Source organism: Puntigrus tetrazona, chromosome 3, assembly GCF_018831695.1.
Source record: "Puntigrus tetrazona isolate hp1 chromosome 3, ASM1883169v1, whole genome shotgun sequence".
NCBI lineage: Eukaryota > Metazoa > Chordata > Actinopteri > Cypriniformes > Cyprinidae > Puntigrus > Puntigrus tetrazona.
The window spans coordinates 8,108,861-8,121,942 of NC_056701.1; the positions used below are offsets into that span (position 1 = coordinate 8,108,861).

The window sequence follows — 13,082 nt, forward strand, 5'->3', positions numbered from 1 at the left end:
AAGGATTTTTAGGCTGCATTACTTAGATTTGCTGGATCCGGGAACACTACTCCTACAATACGATGTACTTGTGACATTGTAAAAAGAATAGCATTTACGCTAATATTAGTCCTGTCTCTTTCTTAATCTGTTTCAGTTTCTATCCAAACTAGATGGTGGATCAGCACCCAGAGATTATGTTCAGTCATAAAAGTCATTTACACTATCTGACACAGCTGAGTTTAAAATTGAACTAAAACTCCCAAGGTTTTTTTTCTCCATTTTTATAATCAAAACATCATGTTTTTAATACAGTGTTTATTACAGTATTTAGTCGTCAGTTTTCTGGTCGGATGTTCAGTCTCTTATTCATGTGATCTTGATGAAAAATGAAAGCAGGAAGATTCAGATCAAAAGATTATTGATTATTGATTGATAAGATTCTCAGAGAGGAATAATTCCAAAAAAAAGGGAAGAGTGTGTGAGTGAAGGTGGTAGTGAATGTGTGTAGATGTGTGTTAGTTACAAGATCAGAGAATGACACCATTCCTCTGTCATAGTCCAGATACACTCTCACACGATCAAGATTACGTTTAACACCAAAACCAGAACCAGAACCAAAACCTGGAAACCACCCGTATGACACAAACCAGACATCAGATTTGAAGAAATCCTCTCCCTTCCTCTGGTTTGATGCCGTAGTTACTCCCAGTCGCCAGTATTTACTCTCCTTAACCTCCACATCCCAGCAGTGTGTTCCTGAGTTAAACCCCTCTGAACCCACAACACAGGCATAATAGTCGAATCTCTCAGGATTATCAGGAACAGACTGACTGTTGTAGATCCGTCTCACACTGGTCAGATCATCAGAGAGAAGAAGATCTGGATGAGCTGTGTTTGGATCCAAAATCACTGAAGCTGATGATACACAATCAACAGATGCTCTTATTATAATTTCACTTTCAATTTCAAGAAATTAAACTATAATAATGCAGGAGAAATAATAATTTACTAAAAAATAAACACAAATTAGGAATGCTAGATAGGAATAATCCTAATAAGATGATGAGCTGAGGGTGAGCGTAGGGGCTGCTTGAAGACATTGACAGTGGCTGGATAGGGTGGGAGGTGTGAAATCTTGATATCTGATCACTGGAGAGCATGCTGACGGGCCAATCACTGGAGGGCATGCTTAGGGAGCAGACTCTGGCTGGAGGGTGCTCTTGATGCAGGGACTCAGGACTGCTGGACGGGATCAGCTGGGATTCAGGATGGCTTGACAGGACCAGCAGGGATTCTGAATACATGCAATGTGCCAGATCTTTCGCCAGATCACAGTGATCCAGCTCTTTCTGTAGATCCAGCAGCTCTAGATGGATTATCAGCTCACCCTCAGCTCTGCTGCAGCTCTCGCAGTACTTGGCATTCTCCACCGTGGTGTGATGTGTAGCCGACTCACGCACCTGGTTTGGCGCAGTCGACTCAGGTCTGGTGGCGCACCACGGCTTTGTCGCTCTCCCTGGTGATGGCTCTGTGGTCGCAGCAGACTCTGCCAGCAGTGGGCACTGGCTGTCGCTCCGCATCGTGGTGAAGTGGTGGGCTGGGCTCTGGATCTGGAGTGGGGCTGGCCACTCGATGTAAGCGGCAACTTTCTCTCTTTGGCTCACTTGCTCCGCCGCCATCAGGCGGCTCCATGGAGTCGACAGCCTTTCCTCCTCTTTCACCTTTCCGTTGGCTCCACCATGGGTCATCTTCTGGGCTGTGCTCTGGGTCCTACGATTCTCCTGCTCCTGGCTCCTCCCTCCATCTGTTCCTCCCTGGACTCTGTTCGCTTTTGACTCTGTTTGCCAACCCCCCTCCTGGGTTGTTTCCAATTTCCCATGTGCTCTGTGACCTAGTTTCTGTTGATTGTCTTATTGTCTTCTCCTGTATTCCTATGTTAAATCATCCTGTTCTGTTTCTCCTTTATAATTGTGGTTTTATTTTGTGAGTCTACATAACTGACTGCCTGCCTGTTGTAGTATTATTTGCTCTTTTGTGTAAAATTAAAACTATTAAGGGTATATTCACATCAAGTGCTCTTTCCCTTAACCACACCATGACAAAATATAGTGTAAACATTAGATGAAATATAAAAAAAAAAATAGAAAAGATTTGTTGATTACCCTGAATAAAATAAATTAAAAGTGTGTGTGTGTGTGTGTGTGTGTGTGTGTGTGTGTGTGTGTGTGTGTGTGTGTGAGTGTATTTTCATTTTTGGTTGAACTATTCCTTTAAGTGCACTGAATTCTGATTATTGATTATTTCTGATATTGGTGTAGCAGATGATCTGGTTCTTCATACTTCTCTCATACATAATACTAAACAAAATTGTCAGTATTGCATCATTTTCTATGTGTGTGTGTGTGTGTGTGTGTGTGTGTGGGTGTGTGGGTGTGTGTGTGTGTTACTCACTCTTCTGGACGGTGTCTTGCATCTTCTTCCAGACTCTGAAGGACAGGTTGCCCAAGTATCGTGACACATCAATCAAAGCTCCAGAATGTATCGGTAGATTCTGTGGCTGTGATGAGATCTGGACTCTGGAAGAAAATTCAAGATCAGATCTGAAGAGTCTTTGGACCAGAAACAGAAAGAACAGAGACAGCAGCAGATCACTCGCCTTTTCTTTGAGACTGGAAACTCCTGCAGAACAAATACACCATTGATCATCAATAACTCAATCAATCAATCAATCAATCAATCATTTGAAATCAGACCTTCAAAAAGCAGACGTCACTGTCTTTCATCATCTCCTCCGTGTCTTTGATTGTGTCTGAAAGAGCTGAGATGTGTCTGTTGATCTCCTCCAGCTTCTCCTTCATCATCTTCTTCTTCTGCTCCTCTTCCTCCCTCAATGCAGTGATTGTAGCTTCTTCTTCATCTCTGAGAAACTGATGAAGCTTCTCAAACTGCTGTTTAATCTGACGCTCTGTGTGCTCAGCTTGAGACTGAAATTAAACCACATTCACTTCAGTCGTCTCCATCAACACAATCACATCATTCAGATCTGAGAGAAATAACCTCCAGAAGCAGACTGATGATCCTCATTTACATCATCAGCTGGAATTATTATATTCAATATATTAGATCATTGTTTGATATTACCAAGAATATCCGTCTGGTTCCACCCTTCTCAGAGGATGCTGACCAAATATTTTGTTCATTATGAAATTATGAGGTTTTAGCTAACCTTGAAGTTCATCTGTCTCACCTGACTGTCCAGTAGAGAGTTAATTAAAAAGAAATTAACCAGTTCCCTTTCAGTCGGTCACTCCGAGTCACCTAGGATATGACCAATGAATTGGGATCTCGCTTCCAGAGACCAATTTACTTCGAGTGTATTAAAATGAACCAATGAACATTGGTATGCGCTAATCGCATCCAGCTGCCTCCGATCTCTGGGTCGTGCGATGGGCAGCCACCCCACCCATCCAGGGCCAAACCTGGTGGCAAGAGCAAATGCAAGCAGCTCTGCTCTTCGAAAGATGGTGAATGCACCACTCCCTTTAGTTTTTTCTGCCGCTGACCTCACTGTCAGTAGTAACCAAAATTATCAACAAAAGAGCAGTTTCTATCTCTGGGTCCCCAGGGAGGACAAGGAGTTGTGGGCGGCCAAGTCCCGCATTACACTCACTCTCGTCTTTGGACAACATGCAGCGGTGGGAAGACTTGGAAGACGAACCAATGGACTACCCACCTCCACTTCTGTTTGAGCACAGGTAAGAGTTGCATACACTCAGAATCTGCTGCGGACCAGCTACGAGTAACCTTAGCCGGTTTCCTGCATTTCCCCTCTCTCTGACCCACTGCCAGCACATCGGTGGTCTGCTCGAGCCAATAGTTTGGTCTCTGGATGCTCAGTTAAAGCTTCCCAGGCCATCTCAGTGTCAAGTTCAGCAGAGTCTGCTTTACATCAGTAAACAATGAGGATGCCCCTGTCTTGCGTGCAGAAATTGTGGTCCTTCAGGTGAAAGTCGCGAGTCAGCCAGAAAGACAGCCAGTCCCTCCAGCCAAAATGAGAACAGGGTTTTACAGACTTTACTTCATAGTAATTCACATTACAGGCGTGTGCAACCAGGCGGCTGACGAGGTGTTGCAAGATGCACTTCCCGAAGAATGGAGACTCCATCCCCAGATGGTTCTGCTAATTTGGGAGCATTTCGGAGCCCCTCAGGTAGACCTGTTTGCCTCTCCAGAGATTTCTCACTGCCAGTTGTTTTTCTCCCTGACCGGCATGGACACACTGTCACACAGCTGGCCGTGGAGCCTAAGCAATCATGTGTTCCACCCAGTGAGCCTTCTAACACAGGCACTGAGCAAAATCAGGGAGGATGAGGAGCAGGTTCTGCTAATAGCACTCTACTAGCCCACACGGACCTGGTTCCCAGAACTAATGCTTCGCATGACAGCCCCTCCTTAGCTGATTCCTCTGAGGAAGGACCTTCTGACTCAGAGACACAGGGCACCCTTTGGCACCCACATCCAGACCTTTGGAAACTTCATGTCTGGTGCATTGACAGGACGTAGAGGCTCTAGGTGACCTACCTCAAGGGGTAGTTGACACCATCACCATCTCAGTGAGAGTGCCGTCCAGGCCTATGCTGTGAAGTGGAGCCTATTCATCGAGTGGTGTTCTTTTCAAGGAGAAGACTCACGGAACTGCCTCGTGAATTAAGTCGTGTTTACTTTCTTGCAGCAAGGGTTGGAGTGAAGGCTGTCCCTACACCCCTCAAAGTCTAGGTGGCTGCAATCGCTGCAAATCATGACGAAGTTTTCCTTTGGCTTTATTTTATAATTTCTATACATTTATGAGTTAACTACATGTTACTTTTGTGCCCTTCTTAAACATAATGGTGTCTGCTGTTGGAAGATTGCATGCGAAGGCAGTGGGGTCTGCAAAACATACATCAACTGGTAAATGCAATAAGGTTATAAGCCAACAGGTTCCCATAAAAAGAAACCATAAGTAAGGGGGCCTCATGTCAAACACACCATAAGTAAGGGGGCCTCATGTCAAACACACGCACACAGACCCTATAGAATTGACAAGGGACTAAAACAAAAACCCTAAGATTGAATACAGATGTTCTTACCTAAAACTGATGGTATGTGGGGTGGGACACTAGCAGGGGTTTAAAAAGAGGAGACAGAGACCAAGAGGGGAGAGGCGGACTGCTGCTATCTCAGACTTGAATAAAGTTTTTTCCTGACACCTAAAATCCTGCTGTACGAGTCTCTTTGCTTGAGAAGTGAATTCGGCTCCAAATCAACAAGAAGATTCCACAGCAATCATGACCCCATAGATGGGAGATCTGTGGGTAAGCATGACCTCATTGAGCTGAAGTTCTTATCAATGAAGACTCTGCTCTTGCTCACATTGACCTCGTAGGGGATCTACAGGTTATTTTGGTCGACGAATCATGCCTAGAGTTTGGGCCCGTGGATCCCCAGGTAACACCAAGGCCATGTCCCTTCAGAGATCAGGTGGTGAACCTTCAAGCGCTGCCCCTGGAGAAGGCAGACCCAGCTTTACCTTTGCTTTGTCCTATCCGAGCACTAAGATGCTACATTGACCGGACACAAAGCTTCAGGACCTCAGACCAGCTCTTTGTCTGTCACGGAGGCTGGCAAAAGAGGAATGCTGTCTCCAAGCAGAGGATGGCTCATTGGATAGTGGACACCATTACTTTGGCCTACCAAGCACAGGGTGTGCCCTGCCTCCTCAGGTTACGAGCCCACTCAACAAGAAGTGTCATCCTGGGCACTGGCTCGTGGTGCTTGCTGGCAGATATCTGTATAGCTGAGGGCTGGGTGACCCCTAACAAGTTCGCTAGATTCTATAGCCTACATGTGGAACTAGTATCCTCCTGTGTTCTCACATCAAATGGGTAGAAGCACTGAGAGGTCCAGTTTCGGCTGGCTTGTTATATTGCTCCAGAGCATCCATACAGTAGACCACCGTCCCCCGATATATACTGACGATAGTAGCTTGCTTCTTGTGGTTGAGCCCTGGCTTCCCCCGATAGACTGAGGTGGCTTGTGAGGCTCCCACAGGATGCTGGAAGAGGCAGCATCCATGGCTTTTTGGTAGGGATCCCAATTCATCATATTGTCATATCTGACATGACTCAGAGTGACCGAACCCTAAACCTGAATATGCGCTGCACCCGCTGCTTATTTATACTCACACTGTATTCAGTAATACACTTGAAGTAGATTGGTCTCTCAAAACAAGATCCCAGTTCGTCGGTCATATCCGAGGTGACGTCTCGGTTCCCTTCCTCAGGGAACGAGGGTGTAATGAAGCTCTAGGCTGAGTGGGATCCATATGCAGCTTTATTGGCGTGGTCGTACAGGCAGGGTCAAAACAAAGGCAAACAGAGCAAGGGAGACAATCCAAAAATCTGAATTGACAAAGAAGGTCAGGGGCAGGCAGAGAACAATCAGAGAACAGAGGAACAGTCCAAGATCATTAACAAGACAGGTAATACAAAAGTAAACGCTCAGAAATCATCACCGTAGCAAATCAAGACTTTGCAAAAGTAGAACAGACTAATTCATTTAAATAGGGGAACTAACGAGCAGGAGGCGTGGCAAAGGGGACAGGTGTGTGTACTCAGCCCCAGGTAAGAGGCAGTAAGGGAAATGGAGTTCAAAGGCTCAGTTAATACTCTGGTGAGACCTCCCTCTGGTGGAGTGGAGGAGATGGCACGGTAACCTCCACCGTAGCACCCCCACCCCCAACACCTGACAGGTAGAACAGTTCTGGAGGAATTTGATGGTATCAGGGAGTTCAGTGGGCAACCTGTAGCGATTCCTCACCAACTGGAGTGTCGCAGTGATCCTGTGTGGCCAGAGCTTGGGGTTTGGTGGAGCTGAGACAACAGGCGCTGACGTAATGGTTCAGGTACAGAGTTCACGATTTCCTACGTCATAGTTGTGCTCTGGTGCAGATAGTTTGAAAGAGAAGGCGGCGCACGGATACATCTTGGCCGGATTACCATGGCGCTGCAACAGAACAGCTCCCACTCCTGTGCTTGAAGTGTTGACTTCAACGATCAAGGGTTCTTCTGGATTTGGGTGTCATAGTATAGGGGCTGAAGTGAAGCATAGATTCAGGTTCTCTGAGGTCTCCATGACCATGACATCAGGAAACCAGATTAGCCAGATGGATTGTCGTTTGATCATGGCAGTGAGAGGAGTTGTGAGGATGCTGTAACTGCGTATGAAGCATCAGTAAAAGTTAGCAAACCCCAGGAATAGTTGAAGTTCTTGGGTGAGAGTTTGGGGTCTGGGCCACTCCAGTACGGCTTTTACTTTCCTTTGGTCCATTGCCACTCCCTCACGGCTTATGATGTATCCCAGGAATGATGTCCTGGTGTGGTGGAACTCACACTGCTCCTCTTTGACTACAAGTTGATTCTGAATTAGGGTTATCTACCTTAATAAGGTGTTGGGTGGTGTACAGGTTAGATCTGTAGAAGAAGAAGTATCTGTGTTTTCTCTGTGTCTCAAAACTGTCAAGATCTTCACAGATTTCTGGGTATGGCCGAGGTTTTTTTGCTACTGTTGTGGTGCTGAACCTTTGTAACTTTGTAACTACCTTTGTAACTTAATTTTATAAAGATAAAGAACATTGTTTATTTTTATTGATTAATTGCTTTTCCCGATAAATGTAATTCTTTAAACCGTATTTCCTTGTCTGTCTCCCTCTTTAAGGGCTCATCTAATTCAGTCCTGGAGCTCTAAGCAGCTGATCAAGTTCTTACTAGGTATACCTACACCTCCAGACAGGTGTGTTGAGGCACAAGTTAAACTCTCCAGGATCAGGTTTATTGAGCCCTGATCTAGACTGAAACACTATGAATTCTGTTTCCTCACCTTGATGTGTTGAGATGTTTTTTCAAACTCTCCTTTCATTTTTTCATTGCATGTAAGTTTCTCCTGTAATGATTTCAGTGCGGTATTGAGCTGCTCCTAGAATTAAACGAAATAAAAATACATAAAACACCAGATTACAGTGAAAAATTTGATACAGTGATATGATCTTATAATGCAGTGCAAAGGTATTTGTGCCTATCCTGATTTCAACATCTCATACTAAATTAATTCAACCTTCCAGAAACAAAGAGAACACAAAACACAGCAAAACAGTTATCCCGTGTTAAAGTTTTTTCCCCTGTAGTTAATAATTCCCCAAATATATTAAACTTTATTGATTATGGACTAAACACAACCAGCTCTGATTAATCAAATCAAATCTTAAACAAGAGTTATAAGTCAGTCCTCTCACCTTACATGATGAAACCACTTCATCGATGGGTCTGAACTTATGATTGTGGTGTTTCTGTGAGTTAACACACACTACACACACGGGCTGTTTGTCCTCCAGACAGAAGAGTTTGAGTTTCTCTCTGTGTAACCTACAGATCTCCTCAGATCCTGATGAGCGTCTCTCATTTCTCTCCTTCAGGAACGACTCACACAGGTTTTTTAACACAAGATTATGCAGAGGTTCAGTTTTAGAGGATCTTCTCCTGCAGACGGGACACTCCTGGGTTTTCTTGGTTCTCCAGAACTGTTGAAGACACTCTTTACACACACTGTGACTACATGATAAAAGAATAGGATCCTTGAAGATTTCCTGACATACAGGACAAGAAAAATCATCTTCAGATAGTGAAGCCATTTTCAGTCTTTGAGCTCCAGAGATCTGAAATTTACTTTCACTTTCTGAACAAGTTTAAAGAATAAATCACCACAAAATCTATCTGTTCAGAAACAAACTTCTCAAAGATCCTTCTATAAAGAGTGGTTCTTGGTTCTTCATTGATGGATTTATTTTGTCAGAAGAAGAGAGTCGGTGTGACAGAAAGCAGATATAACACGTCTGTCTCTTCCTGGTAAGAGCTGTAAGAGGAGGAGTTTATGATCAGGTTTAAACAAGACAGGAACATCAGGATTTCTGCAGATAACATTTAACAAACATAAACTTACATTCAAACAGTACAGTAAACTGATATAAACTCAAGAGAACAATGAAATACTCAAATTAATACTCAAATACTCGTTATAAAACTCTTCCTGGACACAACGTCTTGTCAGCAAACACCTGAACACATGATGAAATCAACTCTGGAGCAGATTTCACTGTAATAGTCAGGAAACCAGTGCTTACGAAGATCAAACAGGAAGTGGTCACCAACAGAACATTAGAGTATATGTCGACTTCAAACAACTAAACAAAGACGTCATTCATCAAAAGTATGTTCTGCTGAACCTGGATGACTTTCTTTCTAAACTGATGGAGAAGACGGCCTTTTCTAGTCTGGATACTGTCAGATATCATTAGACAGCGTCAGCAAGAGGATCATAATCTCCTTCAAGAAGCACTGATTCCTTCGCTTGCTATTCAGCAACTGCTGCTTCTGTATATTCTGTATATTATATATTCATGTACTTCCTCTGTGATCAGTATATAATTTATTATAGGATAGCTATATCACCTGTTTAATTTGAAGACTGCTTGCTGAGCTGAAGTCCTTTTTTACTGCTATAGGCCTGTATGGATTATTCAGATTCTTTGTTCTATAGAGCAGGTGCAGCATGTCAGATGAGGACATGTTTTCATACCATTCTTTAGTTTTCTTCTGTTTTTAGCTGAGCTTCAAGATCTGAAAAAAAAAATTGTCATTTACACTAAAAACACCTGCTTTCATTATTCAATGCTTCAAGAAATGGTCCAGTGCAAGTACACGACATGCTTCTGTAAAACCTTCCTCATCCTCCACCATTCATTCTTTCATTCACTCACTTTTTCACAATACTGCATTAATCACTGCCCGTGCATCACACTCATCTTTTATGACTATTGTTACAGAACGATATTAATATAGTCAGACAAGCAGGTTAAATCTGTACAGATTCCTGTAATTGAGTTTAAGGTTGAATTGCGCTTAAAAAAGAGAAGATACTCACTGCAGCGCTGATCTTCAGATGTTTTCTTGTCATGTGTGTCTCTCGTGTATTTATTAACAGATGTTTTAGCTCTGCCCACAAGACGAGGTAATGGACTTTCATTTAAGCTCCACCCAGTCATTTACATAGATTTTTTGGTTTTAATATTTTGTTATTGTGTGGTAGCCGTATAATTAAAGGCATTCGAGCCGGTGCTGTTAACAGTTTTATGTATGATTATATATTTTGTTATGTAATTATTCATCTGTTTAGTCTGTAATTATTGGCTCCAGTAGATTAGTGTGTGTATATCTGTGTGTATGAGGTTTTCTAGATCATCAGAGGGCTTGTGTTTTGTACAAGATGAAGTCCATACAGAAACCTAACATGGTTTTATTTCATCTACTTTAAACTTGATCACCGCTTCTGTAAGCCTCCTCCTCGCTGTGACAGAAACTCTTTGAGACTCCCAGTAAACCACATCATTATTGTTATGATTGTTGTAACTGAATGATAAGAACGTCCTGGGGAGGTTTCTCACGCCGAAACCCGTCCAGTCGCTTCTTCAAACCAGCTCTATCACATCTGCGTCTTCAGGTGGGGTTCGAGAAACGAGAACAATGAGGAACAAGAAGGAAATGAAAGCAGTTTCCAGTAAATCACATTATATATACATTATATAACATAAAAACAGATTTACTCACTTTAATCGTGATCTCCACAACAGCAAATCTTTAATATTGTTTTTAAAAGCATGTGTTTTTTGGGAAAGATGAGAAAAAGTGTCATAATGTAGTTATTTTCAGTAATCTATATAACCCCGGACCTGAAGAACACACGTTAAAGAGGACTGAGCGTCTGCTATTATACACATGAACGTGTTGGTTTTCTCATATTTTGGTCATATAGAGATGAAATGAAGGCACATGTAAATATATAAAGAACATCAAGGCTCTCGTAAACAGCTGAGATAATATCAGAGCATCTGGTCTTTATTAATCTGCTTTTTATTAAAAATATATATATATTTTAGAAGGTTTTCTCACAGAAAGCTCATTTCATCCCCTGAGAAAGAAGTAAATTAAGGATAACTGCAATTTATCACACGGTTAGGACTTTTCTTGACTAATTCTGACTTTAATAGAAATGCAATCATATCATATCCAGCAAATCTGACTCTATAAGAGCTTTTATGACGTTTATAATTTGGTTGCTCGTGTCTTTAATTCTCATGTTTTGTCCCGAGGTCTTCTTCTTCTTCTCTAGAAGCCAGAAGCGAGTTAGCAGCGCGTCCCGGAGACTAATCTCCTGAAGTAAAGCCAACGCTTCACACGATACTTTAAGAGTTTCCACACTTCTTATACTTTGTCCTGAAATGCAGCACAAGTCTTCGGATATTTGAGTCGATGTTGCTTTATCTAATCAGAGAATAGACTTGCATGTACTTTTTATTTCATCTCTGTCAATACTATAAAAAAACACATGCTTGAAAAACTATATTCAATTGAGCAGCTTACGCTGAAAGAGAAAGAGAAATATTTACAGCCACAAGAAGACGTGAGAAAGCACAGCCCTAATAAAACAATACCTGAAAGGTGCTGCTTTCTTTAACGTCACTGATCCACAAGCTGGCTCACGCTCATGCTATTTCATAGATTACATATTTTTTTATGGACACGTGTTTTTAATTAAAATATCCACATTAATCCAGGTTTTATTTATTTTAATGCACCTCTCGAAACGTGCACTTTACAATAAACACCTGAATAATTATCTGCCAGTGCCTGAATGAATACTCATCAGATGATGACTGAAGTTCTCAACCATGAAGACTCCTCAAAGAAAACTCACGACACGATGGTCCTGTCTTCATTTCCTCAGAACACTATGAAGATATTCAGAAGAAAGCTGGCCACGCTGCTTTGGGTCGCCACTGATTCCCAGAGGATTTTTTATCTACTATTCTGACGTCATTTGGTGGAAAAAAAAAAAAAACACACACACACATATATATATAAATATATGTAATCTTTTTTTTCTACCAGATGGCTAAATTAATACTTAACTTAAATACTAATGTTTATTAAATACTAATGATTATTGAAGTTCTTAACTAATCATGAATTAATGAAGAGTTTCACGTGTGAATAATCACGTCAGTACATCTTTGATACTCTATGTGTCACGAATGAGCGGTCTGAGGCGTGCGGATCCATGTGCAGGCTTTTATTAAACAAAGGCATGGTCATAACAGGCAGGCGTCAAACAGGGCTAACAGATATATAGGAGGCGAGGCAATAACGAAATCCAGAGACAGGCAGAAGGTCAGGTCAGGCGGCAAACGATCAGAGAATCAGAGAACAGACAGGGTCAAAACCAGAAACTATAATCCACGAACGATCTAACTATGAGACAGGCGAAACAATGCAACCTGCAGGTGAGTGGCTTGCTGCAGTCTTTATAGTCCAGGAACAGGAAGTTAACGCAGAGGGAGTGGATGCAGATCACCCAGAGGTCAGGGCTCCTCTGCTGGCTTGGTGACACTATGAGTCAGTAAACTAAATCAAAGAAATAATATGAATTACTCTGGGTTTTTTTTTTTTTTTTGGACCTTTTAACTCCATGGATTCCTATGACTGGTCAAACAGTTTCCTTATTGTTTGTGTCACCTTTGGCAGTTTTAATTTAAAAGATGAAGCTGAAATTATGATAGAAATGTTATGACACCTCACTAACTCAGTCCGTTTTTTTTTTTTACTGTATTACAACAGTTCAAATATACCACGATCCTCTTCACACGAAACACCGCGTGAAGAACGGAAACAAAAACATGTTGTTATCAAATATGAGCTTCCCACTGGAGCTGAGTGAAGTCTCTTCATGCTTCAAGCACTCCACCGTCATCCCAAGAAACCAAAGATCAGGTCATGAGACACAGACCCATGACCCGGACAGACGCTACAGCTCTCTGAGAACATCTAGGCAGAGACATCTCCAGCTTGAACAGCTAACAAACACTTCTTCTTGTAATTCATTTACTTGTTTTTTGTTATTGTTGTGTGTAACCTTGTCCCGAGCTGCACCACGGTTCTGGAGTACATCTGAGC

At 42.3% G+C, this 13,082-nt stretch overlaps 1 protein-coding gene across 2 annotated transcripts; it reads right to left on the reverse strand.

The window, feature by feature from the left end:
- Positions 1-196: 196 nt before the first annotated feature.
- On the reverse strand, positions 197-12,169 carry irgf4 (immunity-related GTPase family, f4). 2 transcript variants are annotated; one of them, XM_043229214.1, is made up of 9 exons: positions 10,680-12,169; positions 9,997-10,566; positions 9,525-9,692; positions 8,312-8,928; positions 7,900-7,995; positions 2,736-2,966; positions 2,639-2,661; positions 2,434-2,558; positions 197-897 (listed from the first exon to the last, which is right to left on the reverse strand). In XM_043229214.1, the coding sequence occupies exons 4-9, from the start codon at positions 8,705-8,707 to the stop codon at positions 398-400; spliced, it is 1,371 nt and encodes a 456-aa protein (XP_043085149.1). In that variant the 5' UTR covers positions 8,708-8,928; positions 9,525-9,692; positions 9,997-10,566; positions 10,680-12,169; the 3' UTR covers positions 197-397. The 2 variants fall into 2 exon arrangements, with proteins under 2 accessions (XP_043085149.1, XP_043085158.1); XM_043229223.1 differs by lacking the exons at positions 9,525-9,692; positions 9,997-10,566; positions 10,680-12,169 and adding an exon at positions 9,016-9,127.
- Positions 12,170-13,082: the final 913 nt, after the last annotated feature.

What these genes read in the sequence shown, in the direction of transcription:
- irgf4 (XM_043229214.1), bottom strand. Translation starts at nt 8,707, where the DNA reads ATGGCTTCACTATCTGAAGATGATTTTTCTTGTCCTGTATGTCAGGAA. An exon ending in TTTCCAGTCTCAAAGAAAAG is followed by an intron (nt 2,559 to 2,638) that starts GCGAGTGATCTG and finishes ATTTTCTTCCAG; the next exon opens with AGTCCAGATCTCATCACAGC. An exon ending in GCAAGACACCGTCCAGAAGA is followed by an intron (nt 898 to 2,433) that starts GTGAGTAACACA and finishes GTGTATCATCAG; the next exon opens with CTTCAGTGATTTTGGATCCA.